The 12,830-nt window shown below is 41.9% G+C and overlaps 1 protein-coding gene across 2 annotated transcripts in view; it reads right to left on the bottom strand.

Moving 5' to 3' along the window:
* Positions 1–11,468, bottom strand: part of GTF2E2 (general transcription factor IIE, polypeptide 2, beta 34kDa) — a 101,911-nt gene extending 90,443 nt beyond the window's left edge. The window contains exons 1-2 of one of the 2 annotated variants that reach the window (XM_011977730.1): positions 11,210–11,468; positions 6,568–6,737 (exon numbers count right to left, since the gene is read on the bottom strand). In XM_011977730.1, coding sequence (XP_011833120.1) covers positions 6,568–6,733 — 166 coding nt within the window. In that variant the 5' untranslated portion in view covers positions 6,734–6,737; positions 11,210–11,468. Of the gene's footprint in view, positions 1–6,567; positions 6,738–10,811; positions 10,850–11,209 lie in introns of those variants that run through there. The other variant, XM_011977731.1, reaches the window with a different exon arrangement.
* Between the last annotated feature and the right edge of the window lie 1,362 nt (positions 11,469–12,830).

The raw sequence follows: 12,830 nt of genomic DNA, 5'->3' as shown, positions 1-12,830 counted from the left end.
TACACCACTGCACTCTAGCCTGGGTGACAGAGCAAAACTCCATCTCAGCAACAACAACAAAAAAAAGGCAACTGAAAATTCTGGCAAGATAGAAAAGTATTTAAAAGTAAAAAATAAATTCAGCATATAAAAGTTTTAGTACAATTATTGATGATATTATAAATTAATATACATATGAGTAAGGTTTGAAAACAAATATGGAGAATTAGAATAGCTGGTATATTAAGAGGGCTCTGGGGACAAAAAAAGCACTAGGTATTATAAAAGACTTTTTTTTTAAATCTCCATTACTGATGGAATTTTTTGTGTATAATAAATAACTGTGTGGTAAAGAGAGGAAATCTGTTATTTTCAATTTAAAGAATCTTGGCCGGGTGCAATGGCTCACACCTGCACTTGGGGAGGTTGAGGCAGGTAGATCACCTGAGGTCAGGAGTTCGAGACCAGCCTGGTTGACATGGTGAAACCCCATCTCTACTAAAAATACAAAAAAAAAAAAATTAGCCAGACATGGGGGTGGGGCCCCTGTAATCCCAGCTACTTGGGAGGCTGAGGCAGGAGAATCACTTGAACCTGGGAGGCAGAAGTTGCAGTGAGCCGAGATCACGCCATCACACTCCAGCCTCAACAAGAGTGAAACTCCATCTCAAACAAACAAAAAAAAGAATTTTAACTGCCAGTCTGAAATAACTCTTCCACAAAGTTTTTTTTATATTTATTCTCACATTAGAAACACAAATAACATAACCAACTTTAAAAGGACTTGTGAAGCTTGGGTATATAAAATACTTTGGTAACCAGGAACTGAGCACTGTTAAAACCATATACATTTTCATGAACGTTGGATTCTTGGCAATAGATGGGAAGTATGCAAGTCCTTTAATAACCAGATTTTTTAATAGTGTACATTATCAACTTTCTCCCCCACCCTATGCTGTAATTTATTTAGTCATCCAACAAATATTTATTGAGTGCTTACTACATGTCAGCAATTGGGCCAGATACTGAGGGCAGAATGGCAAACAAGGAACCATGTCATTACAATGGAGCACATTGGGAGCTCTGTCAGAAAGAGTGCTACGGGAACTCAAAGGTTATACACTGAATTCACACTGAAGAATGAGAATAATATGACTTTTAAGCTGAAACTTTAATAGGACAGAACCAAAAGAGGGTAGGAGATAAGAAATAATATTCCAGGAAGAGGAAATAATATGAATATTATGATATAATATGAATATTAATATGAAGCCAAGAGGCAAGAGAAAATAAAGCATGTTGGAGGAGTTACAAGTCAGTATCACTAGGACAGAGTACAAGGAGAACAGCATGATACCATGCCTAAGAGATAATTAGAGGCCAGATCAGGTAGACACGTGGCCTGCAGTAAAACATGGACTGTATCTAAAAAACAGTAACGATTAGCTTGAGCAGAAAGCAACATGATCTAACGAGAAAAATCACTGCCGTATGAAGAATGAACACGAAAGCAGCTAAACCAGGAGACCTGATCAACAGCTAATCTAGCAGTCCAATGATCATGGCCTGAACTAGAGTGGCATGGTAGCCTTCAGTGTTTACACCCAATATTTCCAGCTCTCTTCATTAAGGAAAGCATTCACTTCAGAGACCCCTATGGTTGGGAACATAACTTGGGCCAATGAATGACTTGTGACTAACTCTGGCCAATCAGCTGTGACAGGATGTGACGTGTGTCACCTCCAGGCCACAGCACTTAACTGCTAGTGCAAGCTCTTCCAGAGTTCATTTTCCTGCTAGCACAGAGCTCACAACCATTTGAGCTACCAGCTGCTCCATCAGCCTGGGTCCTTGAGTGACTATAACTAGCTAAGACTCCTGCCAAACCATGATAAACATGTAGTATGACGGAGAAACAAGCTTTTGTTGTTTTAAGAAACTGAGATTTTTGGGACTCTTACCACAACACAGTTTATCCTATCCTGACTGTTAGGGAAAACCCTGGCCAACCAAAGAGAAGTAAAGCCCTAGAAAGGCTCTTCCTGCTGTTGAACCGGGACCTGTTTGTGTGGAAGATGAAATTCGCTACCCTATACCTGTAACCTAAACTACAAAATGCAAAGACATTCTTGAGCAGGTCAAAGGCTCAAGTGGCTTAAGCCTAAGAGTGGCTATGTTAATGTTTAAAACAGTTTTTTACATTTCTGTTTACAATGAGTTAATTCTAAGTAAAATTCAATGGAATGACAAACCTAACATATATTATAAGAATGACAGGCCTACTTTGATTTTTAAAAAATCTTTGCTTTAAAATCAGTTATTAAAACAGCTTGTAGGATATGTAAAAAATTAACATCAATAGAAATTATTATTACTACAATTTGAAGTAGCTAAACAATTTCAGCTGTAAATTAAGTGACTGACATTGTTTAAAAGATAATAATGTAAGAGTAAACTAAACCCAAAGCAAGCAGAAGGAAGGAAATAATAAATACTGATGTGGAAATAAATAAAATTAAAAAAAAAAAAAAACAGAAAAGCCAATGAAACCAAACGTTGGTTCTTAGAAAAAAATCAACAAAATTGATGAACCTTTAGCCAAACTGATCAAGAAAAAAGGGAGAAAACACAAATTCCTAAAATCAGAAATGAAAGAGGGCACCGGGTGCGGTGGCTCAAGCCTGTAATCTCAGCACTTTAGGAAGCAGCAGCAGGGGGATTATCTGAGGTCAGGAGCTCAAGACTAGCCTGGCCAACATGGTAAAACTCCGTCTCTACTAAAAATACAAAAATTAGCCGGGCATGGTGGCACACGCCTGTAATTCCAGCTACTCTGGGGGCTGAGACAGGAGAATCACTTGAACCTGCGAGGCAGAGGTTGCAGTGAGCCGAAATCGCACCATCGCACTCCAGGCTGGGCGACAGAGCAAAACTCCGCCTCAAAAAAAAAAAAAAAAAAAAAAAGAAAGAGGGGATATCACTACTGACTTTATAGAAATCAAAAGGATTATAAGGGAATACTTTGAAAACCCTTAGATAATGTAAATGATAAAATGAATAAATTCCTAAAAAGCCACAAAGTACCAAAATTAACTCAAAAAGAAATAGAAAATCTGAGTAAACTGAAAAGAAAAAATTCTTACAAAGAATTTTCCACAAAGGAAAGCTGAAGCCCAAATGGCTTCACCAGTGAATTCTACCAAACATTTTAAAAAATAACAAAGTTTCACAAACTCTTTCAGAAAATAGGCGAAAAGGGAGCACATCACAAATCGTTCAAGGAGGCCAGAATTACCCTGAGAGACACCAGAGAAAAACAAAACTACAGATCAAGTTCCTCGGGAATAGAGATGCAAAAATCCTGAACGAAATACCAGCAAATTGAATACCACAACAAATAAAAACGATTATACACCATAACCAAGTAGGATTTTATTCCAGGAATAAATGCAAGGTTGTTTGAACATCTAAACATCAATTAATGTTAATATACCATATTAATAGACTAAAGGGTGAGAACATGATCATCTCATTAGATACAGAAAAAGCATCAGACAACATCCAGTACCCACTTATGACTAAAACTCTCGACAGTCAGATGCGGTAGCTTATGCCTATAATCCCAGCACTTTGGGAGGCTAAGGGGGATGGATCCCTTGAACCGAGGAGTTTGAGACCCACCTGCACAACAAAGTAAAACCCCCTACCAAAAAAAACCCTCTACCAAAGTAAAACCCCCTACCAAAAAAAAAACCCTCTACCAAAAAAAAAAATTTTCATTAGCCAAATGTGGTGGGCATGTGCTTGTAGTCTCAGCTACTGGGGAGGCTGAGGCTCGCTCGAGTCAGGGAGTTTCGAGGCTGCAGTGAGTCATGATCACGCCGCGTACTTCAGCCTGGGCAACGGAGTAAGACCCTGTCTCAAAATAAAACAAACAAAAGGCCGGGCGTGGTGGCTCACGCCTGTAATTCCAGCACTCTGGGAGGCCGAGGCAGGTGGATCACAAGGTCAGAAGATCGAGACCATCCTGGTTAACACAGTGTAACCCCATCTCTACTAAAAATACAAAAAACATTAGCCGGGCGTGTTGGTGGGCGCCTGTAGTCCCAGCTACTCGGGAGGCTGAGGCAGAAGAATGGTGTGAACCTGGGAGGCAGAGCTTGCAGTGAGCCAAGATTGCGCCACTGCACTCCAGCCTGGGCGACAGAGCAAGACTCCATCTCAAAAAAAAAAAGAAAAGAAAAGAAAACAAACAAACAAAAAAACCCACCTCTCAACAAACTAGAAATAGAGGGGACCTTCAACTGGAAAGGGCATGTACAAAAACCTGCAGAAATATCCAACAAACAGCCAGTCCAGACAGGCAAAATAAATAAAAATTTAAAAGTTCACACTGGAAAGAAAGACAACTGTTCTTATTCACAGATGACATAATCTTGACGTAGAAAATCCTAGGGAAACCACACAAAAAACTACTAGAAATAAAAAACAAGTTCAGTCAGGTTATAGAATACAAGATCAATGTATGAAAAAACTCGTTTCTATATACTAGCAATGAGCAACCCAAAAAAAATCAAAGAAAACAATTTTATTCATAAATGAAATTGAATCAGAATAAAATAACTGCTGGGTGCAATGGCTCACACCTATAATCCCAACACTTTGGGAGGCCGAGGTAGGAAGATTGCTTGAGGCCAGGAGTTTGAGACCAGCCTGGGCAACAGAGCAAGATCTTGTCTCTACAAAAAAAATTTTTTAAAAGCCATCCATTCATTGACTGGAAGATCTAATATTGTTAAGATGGCAATTCTTCCCCAAATTGATTTATAGATTCGATTCAATCCCTATGGAAATCCCAGCAGGCTTTTTTGCAGGTGTTGATACACTGATCCCAAAATTTATACAGAAAAGCCAAAACAATTCTTGAAATAAAAAAGAACAAAGTTGAAGGGCTTACATTTCTCAGTCTCAAACCTTAATTACAACGCTACAGCACTCAAGAGAAATAATACTGGCATAAAGACACACATAGAAGTCAACAGAACCAAATTGAGACTCCAGGAATAAACTCTTCCATTTATGGTCTACTGATATTCAACAAGGGTGCAATGCAATTCAACAGGGGAAAAGATCATCATTTCAAAAAACGATGCTGGGACAACTCCATAAGAACACTCAAAAAGATAAATTTTGACCCTTATGCTAACCCATAGGCAAAAATCAACTCAAACATACTATAGACCTAAATGTAGGAGCTAAAACTACAAAACTCTTAAGAGGAAAACACAGAAATAAATTTTCATGACCTGTGTCAAAGATTTCTTAGATACGACACCAGGAATACAAATAATAAAAGAAAAAAACTGGTAAGTTGGACTTCATCAAAATTAAAAACTTTTGTACATACAAAGACACCATTAAGAAGGTAAAATGACAAGCATTTGCTTGGAGAAAATATTTGCAAATGTATATCAGATCAAAGAATGATAGCCAGAATATATAAAGAATTATTAAATCAATAGGAAGAGGAAATATACCTCAGTTTTTTTTATGGGCAAAAAAATTTGAATAGACATTTCACCAAGGAATATATATGAATAGTCAATAAGCACATGAAACAATGTTCAACATCATTACTAATTAAGGAAATGCATATGAAAGCCACAGCGATAGCACTTCACACCTACAGAAATGGCTAAGATAAAAAAGACAAAGAATATCAAGCAACAGCAAGGATGAGAAAAAACTGGAACCCTGATACATTGCTGGAGAAAATGTAAAATGGTACAGCTATTTTAGCAGTTTCTTAACAGGTTAAATATAAATTCGACATATGACCCAGAAATCTACTCCTAAGTCTCTATCCATAAGAGATAAAAAGGTAAGTCTACACAAAGACTTGTACATGAATATTCATGGCAACACTATTCAAAACAGTCAAAAAGTGAAAATAATCCAAATAACCGTTAACTGGTGAACGGATAAACAAACTGTGGTACATATATCCATACTATGGAATACTCTTTAGCAATAAAAATGGAATGAAGTACTGACACATACTACATGGATGGAACTCAAAAATATGCTAAGTGAAAAAAAACAACACACAAAAGACCACTTATTATACAATTTCATTTATAGGAAATATCCAGAAAAGGCAAACATATAGAGACAGAAAGCAGATTATTGGTTTTCTGGGGCAGGGGTGGGAAAAGTCACTGCAAATGGGCACATCAGATCTTTCAGGGGTGATGGGAATGTTCTAAAATTGGACTGTAATAACAGCTGCAAAATTCTGTAAATTTATGAAACATCTTTGAACAGTACACTTAAAATGAATGAACTGTATGGTATGTAAATTTAACCTGAATAAAGTTTTTTTTAAAGAGGTAATAACCTAAATTTCAACTACAGCACAAGACTATTAACATTCTAAGAGCTTAAATTCTCTTATTGTCTCATCCTTTATATTCAACAAAGTGCCCATCAACAGGAGAGCTGAACTGAAAAATGAACTAGCCATAACTAAATGGTTTCCTCCTGAATAATCTGAAGAAAAACCAAACAGTCCTAACCAATTTTACTAACCAGAATTTTGTTTAGAGCCTGACGATCCTCCATGTTCTACCTTTGTTTTCTTCTTCTTCGACGATGACGATGATGACTCAGAAGATGCTGAACGTTTTTCTACTACAGGAGTGGAAAGAGCTCGTTTTTTGAACAGCTCCCTTTCTCTCAACAGGCTTGGATCCATAATGCTACAAAGAAAAAATAAGTGTCTTTAATACAAATTCAAGTCACTCAAACCTGCACTCTAAATCCATAGATCTCAACAAGTTACTTCCCAAACAAAATTACCTTTTATTATTAGTTCTCTAGCACTTGTATTTATTCACTTATTCATACACTCAAATAAATATTTCAATAGTGCTCATTACATGCCAAGCACTGTACTAGCCATTATAGGAAAAAAAGAGGCCAGGCATAGTGGCTCGAGCACTTTCGGAGGCCGAGGTGGGTAGACTGCCTGAGCCCAGGAGTTGGAGACTAGCCTGGACAACGTGGTCTACCTCATGTCTACAAAATGAGACATGAGCCTGGACAACCTCATGTCTACAAAAAATTAGGCAGGCATGGTGATGTGTGCCTACAGTCCCAGCTACTCGGGAGGCATAAGTGGGAGGATCGCTTGAGGCTGGGAGGTCAAGGCTGCAGTGAGTCGTGATAACACCACTGCACTCTAGCCTGGGTGACAGACCAAGACCCTTTCTCCAAAAAAAAAAAAAAAAAAAGGAAGAAGGAGGAGGAAAAGAAACAGAATTATTCTTTAAAGCTCCAGAACTGTGCTGTCCAATATGGTAGCCACTAGCCACATGTGCCTATTAAACACATGAAATGTGGCTAGTTAGAATTAACATGGACTTTCAAGTGCAGAAACACACAAGATTTCACAGATTTAGTATAAAGAAAAAAACTTTAATTACTAACAAGATATTTTACATTCATTACATGTTGAAGTGATACTATTTTGAATATACTGGGTTAAACAAAATGTTAACATTAATTTCACCAATTTTTCTTTTAAAATATGGCTATTAAAAAAAAAATTAAGAGACAGTGTCTCACTGTGTTGCCCAGGTTGGAGTACAGCGCCGTGATCATAGCTCAATGTAGCCTTGAACTCCTGGGCTCAAGCAATCCTCCCACCCCAGCCTCCTGACTAGCTAGGACTACAAGTACACACCACCACACACAGTTAATTTTTTTAAAAACTTTTTAGAGATAAGGTCTTGCTACGTTGCCCAGGCTAGTCCTGAACTCCTGGCTTCAAGCAATCCTTCTCAGTCTCCCAAAGCACTAGGATTACAAACATGAGCCACTGCACCCAGCCTAGAATATTTTCAATTACATGTGTGGCTCATACTTCCCACTCCCATTATATTTCTATTGGGCAACATTGCTGTAGAAACAACATGAGGACTACAGGGCAGAAATTCAAAGGAGGTGGATTTAGGCTCACTGCAAAAAAAGAGAACCATCAGAACTGCTTATAAATAAAACAGCATATTTTTAAAACTGGTGAACTCTTAATAATTAAGTGATGAAGAGGCTGAATTATTATACTATTTGTTAGAAATGTCTACAGGGAGCCAGGCACAGTGGCTCACATATGTAATCCCAGCACTTTGGGAGGCTGAGGTGGGTTGCTGAGGTGGGTTGATCACTTGAGGTCAAGAGTTTGAGACCAGCCTGGGCAACATAGTGAAACCCTATCTCTACAAAAAATACAAAAATTAGCCAGTCATGGTGACACACACGTGTACTCCTGGCTACGCAGAAGGCTGAGGCACGAGAATCATTTGAGTCCAGCGGAGGTTGCAGTAAGCTGAGATCCCGCCACTGCACTCCAGCCTGGGTGACACAGCAAGACTCTGTCTCAAAAATAAAAAAATAAAAAAATAAAAGTCTACAGAAAATTTCCAATTTGGAGGGAGGTGGTTTGAGGCAACTTCTATGTTGTGGTTGTTTGTCCAGTTCTAAAATTACAACTCTAAGCAACTTCAGTACAACCAGGGAAGCTACAGGTCAACCAAGAAGAATTCTAAACACTCCTCTCTTCTGAACTCTGCTAGAACCTTGCAGAGGGTCTATGAAGACCTCAAGCTGACTATATAAATGAATTTGACACTGTTAAGACTAGGGTCAGCTGGGAGGAAAAAGACTCATACTTTGAAAGCTTCTAAGCACAGATAGCTCAATAAATGTTAAATGAACAACACAAGGAACAACATCTTTAAATTGCTCTGGTCCCATTATTACTGGTTTCACAAGCCTTTATTAAACGTCTTCTGTTTGTGAGGCACTGTGCTCTAAGCTTTGAAAGGTTATGGAGGATAAATCCTTGTCTGCGTGCTGCTTAGATTTGAGGAAATGGAGCATTCAGCTAAAAATTTAAAATATAAGCATTAGTAAGAAATAATGAGAGTGAATTCCAATTAAGGCGTGAACAATCACTGTACAGTGAATCAAAAACCTGCCTTCTCTCAGTATCAATTTTTTTTTTTTTGAGACAGAGTCTTGCTCTGCCGCCCAGACTGGAGTGCAGTAGGGCAAAATCGGCTCAATGCAACCTCCGCTTCCTGAGCTCAAGCGATTCTCCTGCCTCAGCCTCCCGAGTAGCTGGGGCTACAGGTGCGAAGCACCACGCGCCGCTAATTTTTGTACTTTTAGTAGAGACAGGGTTCATTCACCATGTTGGCCAAGCTGGTCTTGAAGTCCTGACCTCAAGTGATCCGCCCACCTCAGCATCCCAAAGTGCTGAGATAACAGGCGTGAGTCACCACACCTGGCCTCAGTTTCAATTCCTAAGAGCCACCTGGCTAGGCAACCCACAAGGCCTCTACATTCAATTTCATAAGTAAAATGAGGACGCTGCGAAAGCTATCCACATCCAGCCCAATTGTAAGAATGAGAAAACGTGTGTTATTTTTTAAATAGTAAAGTCATAAAAACATATGTCATTTCAGTATTACTATTTCGAGTTGGATCTGAAAGAAGAGAACGATTTACTGCGCTGAGGAAGGTAGGAGACAGCCTTGGGAGGAGGGAAAGCGTGGGGCCAAGAACAAGAAAGGAGAATTGTTAAGTGAGAAGGTGGGGGCAACAAGTTGATTGTAAATTTCTAGAACAGGAAACATTTGTGTCTTATTATTTCACGTTGCAAAGGCAGGATCTTAATCTGGACTTTTAAAAAACGACTCTAAAATATTTAAATAGGCCGGCCGCAGTGGTTCACGCCTGTAATGCCAGCCCTTTGGGAGGCCGAGACGGGCGGATCACGAGGTCAGGAGTTCTAGACCAGTCTGGCCAACATGGTGAAACTCCGTTTCCGCTAAAAAATTTTTTAAAATTGCGGGGCGTGGCGGCGGGCGCCTGTAATCCCAGCTACTCGGGAGGCTGAGGCAGGAGAATCGCTTGAACCAGGGAGGTGGAGGTTGCAGTGAGCCAAGATCGAGCCACTGCACTCCAGCCCGGAAGACAGCGCGAGACTCTGTCTGACAAAAAAAAAAAAAAAAGATGTAAATAAAGCCGTACAGTTTACAACAAACTAAATGCTTACAGTATTTGACCCTCGCAACTCCAGGAGCAAACAGGTATTAGTGTCATTCCTATTTTAATACATGAAATCTGAAGTGAAGCTGTCTGGTTAAGGTCGCACAGATGGAAGAGCCAGGGCCAGAACCCAAACCTCCTGACTCCTAACTCAAGTGCTCCTTACAACAGACCTGGAATGCTGGTAAAGGCCTTTAAAACAAAGGCCACCTATGAGGTTCGGGAACGTTCAAAGGCATCTAGAGCAGAAGGCTTCGCAATGTCTTCACGTGCTCCGCCTAACTTTTCCTCCTTTTTCAAAGACTACTCAATATGTGTAGTACGTTTTAGATCTCTGGACCCACCTATGTAGTAAACAGGTTACATCACCATGTTCATTTTACAATTAAACAAAACTATCACAACTCAAGGAGTTGGCTGGTGCCTCCGCGGGCAGATATGGAAAACCCAAAAATTAAACTGAAATCTGCCTCCAAGCCCACGATTCTTGCCATCATTCGACCTCTTTCAACCTTCCTACCTCCCCTCTGTTTTACTTTTTCCCAGCCTCGTTAGTGTCCCTGGCACCTCAGGATCCGGCCATGAAAAACGGGCTGCTTCGCCCTTAAATGACGGAAGTGAGGAGGTGGGCGGAAAGCGGGCCGCAGCATTGTTGTGGAAAACGTCTTTAGACTGCAGAAATCAACTACTACCGTTAAAGTTTAGGGATCATCACAAACCAAGTCTCCAAAAGGTAGCCCAGAAAGCAGTCCGCGTACAAGCATCATTTTAAATCACAGCCTTGAGCTGGCTGGACCCCGTGGCTCCTCAAACTCCACACGTGGTTCGCTTGGCTACCGCGCCCGTGAACTTGGAGGCCTGGAAGAGGCACAATCAGGCAGCAAACAGCGAATTTTCCCTCTTTCCAACCCAAAAGTTTGCTCAATGAACCTCCGGCCTAAAGACAATGCTCCGGGGAACGGTTCGCGTGCTCGGTGTTTCGCTTCCAGAACGGCGGTCCCAGCTTCCCGTGGGGTGGAGGTCACGCTCAGCCTCCCGGGAGGCGGCGGCGCGCCTGGATCCTGGGGAACAGCAGGCCGGGGCTCCGCGCCCCTCACCCGGCGGCCGCAGCCCCTACCTGAGTGAGGAGGGCAGCCTCTCACGACTCGCCGCCCAGCTCCTGCGCCTCCGCCTCGGCCAGCTGCCCACGCCGGCAATGCAGTCTCTTCCTGCTCCTCGTCAGCGCCCCCGCCTGCCCGCACGCACGCCCAGCGCTGACCCGCCAGGTCGGGGTCTCGCCACTGGCGGCGGCGGCGGCGGCGGTGGCTGAGGCGACGACTCGACCCGGGACTCCGCCCGCCACTTCCCGATCTGGTGCTAGGAGCTCAGTCCCGGCAGCCACCGCGGCGCCAGGGCAGCGAAGCGAGCGCATGCGTCATAGCGTGCCCCGCCTCTGGTGCCGCGGGAGCAGAACTATCCCGCTGTGGCGTCCTGGAGCCTCCATGACAACGAGGGAAGGGCTGGGGCGGGGCCGAGGAGGGGACTGAAGTGGGAGGCGGTGCCAAGGAAGATGGAAAACAGCTTTCTTTACGCACACTTAATTAAAGCTGCTACAGCCTGCTCCCGCCTGCGCTGGGATGTGGTGAACCCAACCAGCGACGCTATCTTTCAATGGTTACTTTGTGTTTTTTGTCTTTTTCTTATTAGAGACGGGATCTCACTCGGTCGCCCAGGCTGGACTGCAGTGGCGCGATCTCGGCTCACTGCAACCTCCGCCTCCTGGGCTCAAGCCACTCTCCCACCCCAGCCTCCGGAGTAGCTGGGATCACAGGCGAGTGCCACCACGACGGGCTGATTTTTGTTATTATTGTTATTGTTTGTATTAATAGGGTCTCACAGTGTTGCCCAGACTGGTCTTGAACTCCTGAGTTCAAGCGATCCGCCCGCCTCGTCTTCCCAAAGTGCTGGGATTACAGGCGTGAGCCACCGCCTCCGGCCTCAACGGTTATTTTGTGAGTTTACCCCAGTGCCACCCACCAGCACCTGCTCTCCGAGAAGGCGGTTCCAGCTATTTTACAAGCGAAGAACAGAGGGCCAGGAAGCTAATTAATAAATGACTTGCTCAAGACAGCACAGCTAGCAAAGGCAGCCTGATGTGGAGCTCAGCCCAGGCTCTTCCCTCCACCCCTGTGAACTGTCTTAGAAAAGGATTTTGGATTTAGAAGCCAGATAAATGGGTGGAAATAAAGCAATGGAAAAAATAATTGTCGTTGCTCGAACCCTGCAGCGTGGCAGGCCTTCCCTCACTCTTATAACCTAAAGCGCCAGTACAGCCAGTGCTCAGCCATTCTGTGGCTGTCGTTGAATTACTTAACTACTGGTTACTCTTCAAGTTACTAAAACTGTGGCTCAGTTTTCTCACCTGGAAAATCGGGATAATCATTGTACTACTACAATGAGTTACTTGCATTGGACTATGGTGAAAATGAGAAATACCTAAATTTTATTCAAAACTTGGAAAAAAGTCAAAAGATAATATTTTGTGACCTTTTTGATTAGTTTCATTCTAGAGAATTTTGTAATAAGCCTACTTGATCATCTGACACCCACAGGAAATGTAACTTTGAATAACAATTGATTAGGGCCCAGAAGATTTACAAAAGGATGAAATCAAAGATTAATTGGTAGGAAACTGATGAGGTGTAAGGGGAGAAAGGGGCAGGGAATTCAGTGCCAAGCTGAATTTATATATATAAAAA

This window comes from Mandrillus leucophaeus, unplaced genomic scaffold (genome assembly GCF_000951045.1).
Source record: "Mandrillus leucophaeus isolate KB7577 unplaced genomic scaffold, Mleu.le_1.0 Scaffold183, whole genome shotgun sequence".
NCBI classification, from domain to species: Eukaryota; Metazoa; Chordata; class Mammalia; order Primates; family Cercopithecidae; genus Mandrillus; species Mandrillus leucophaeus.
This window is presented reverse-complemented; position numbering and strand designations above follow the sequence as displayed.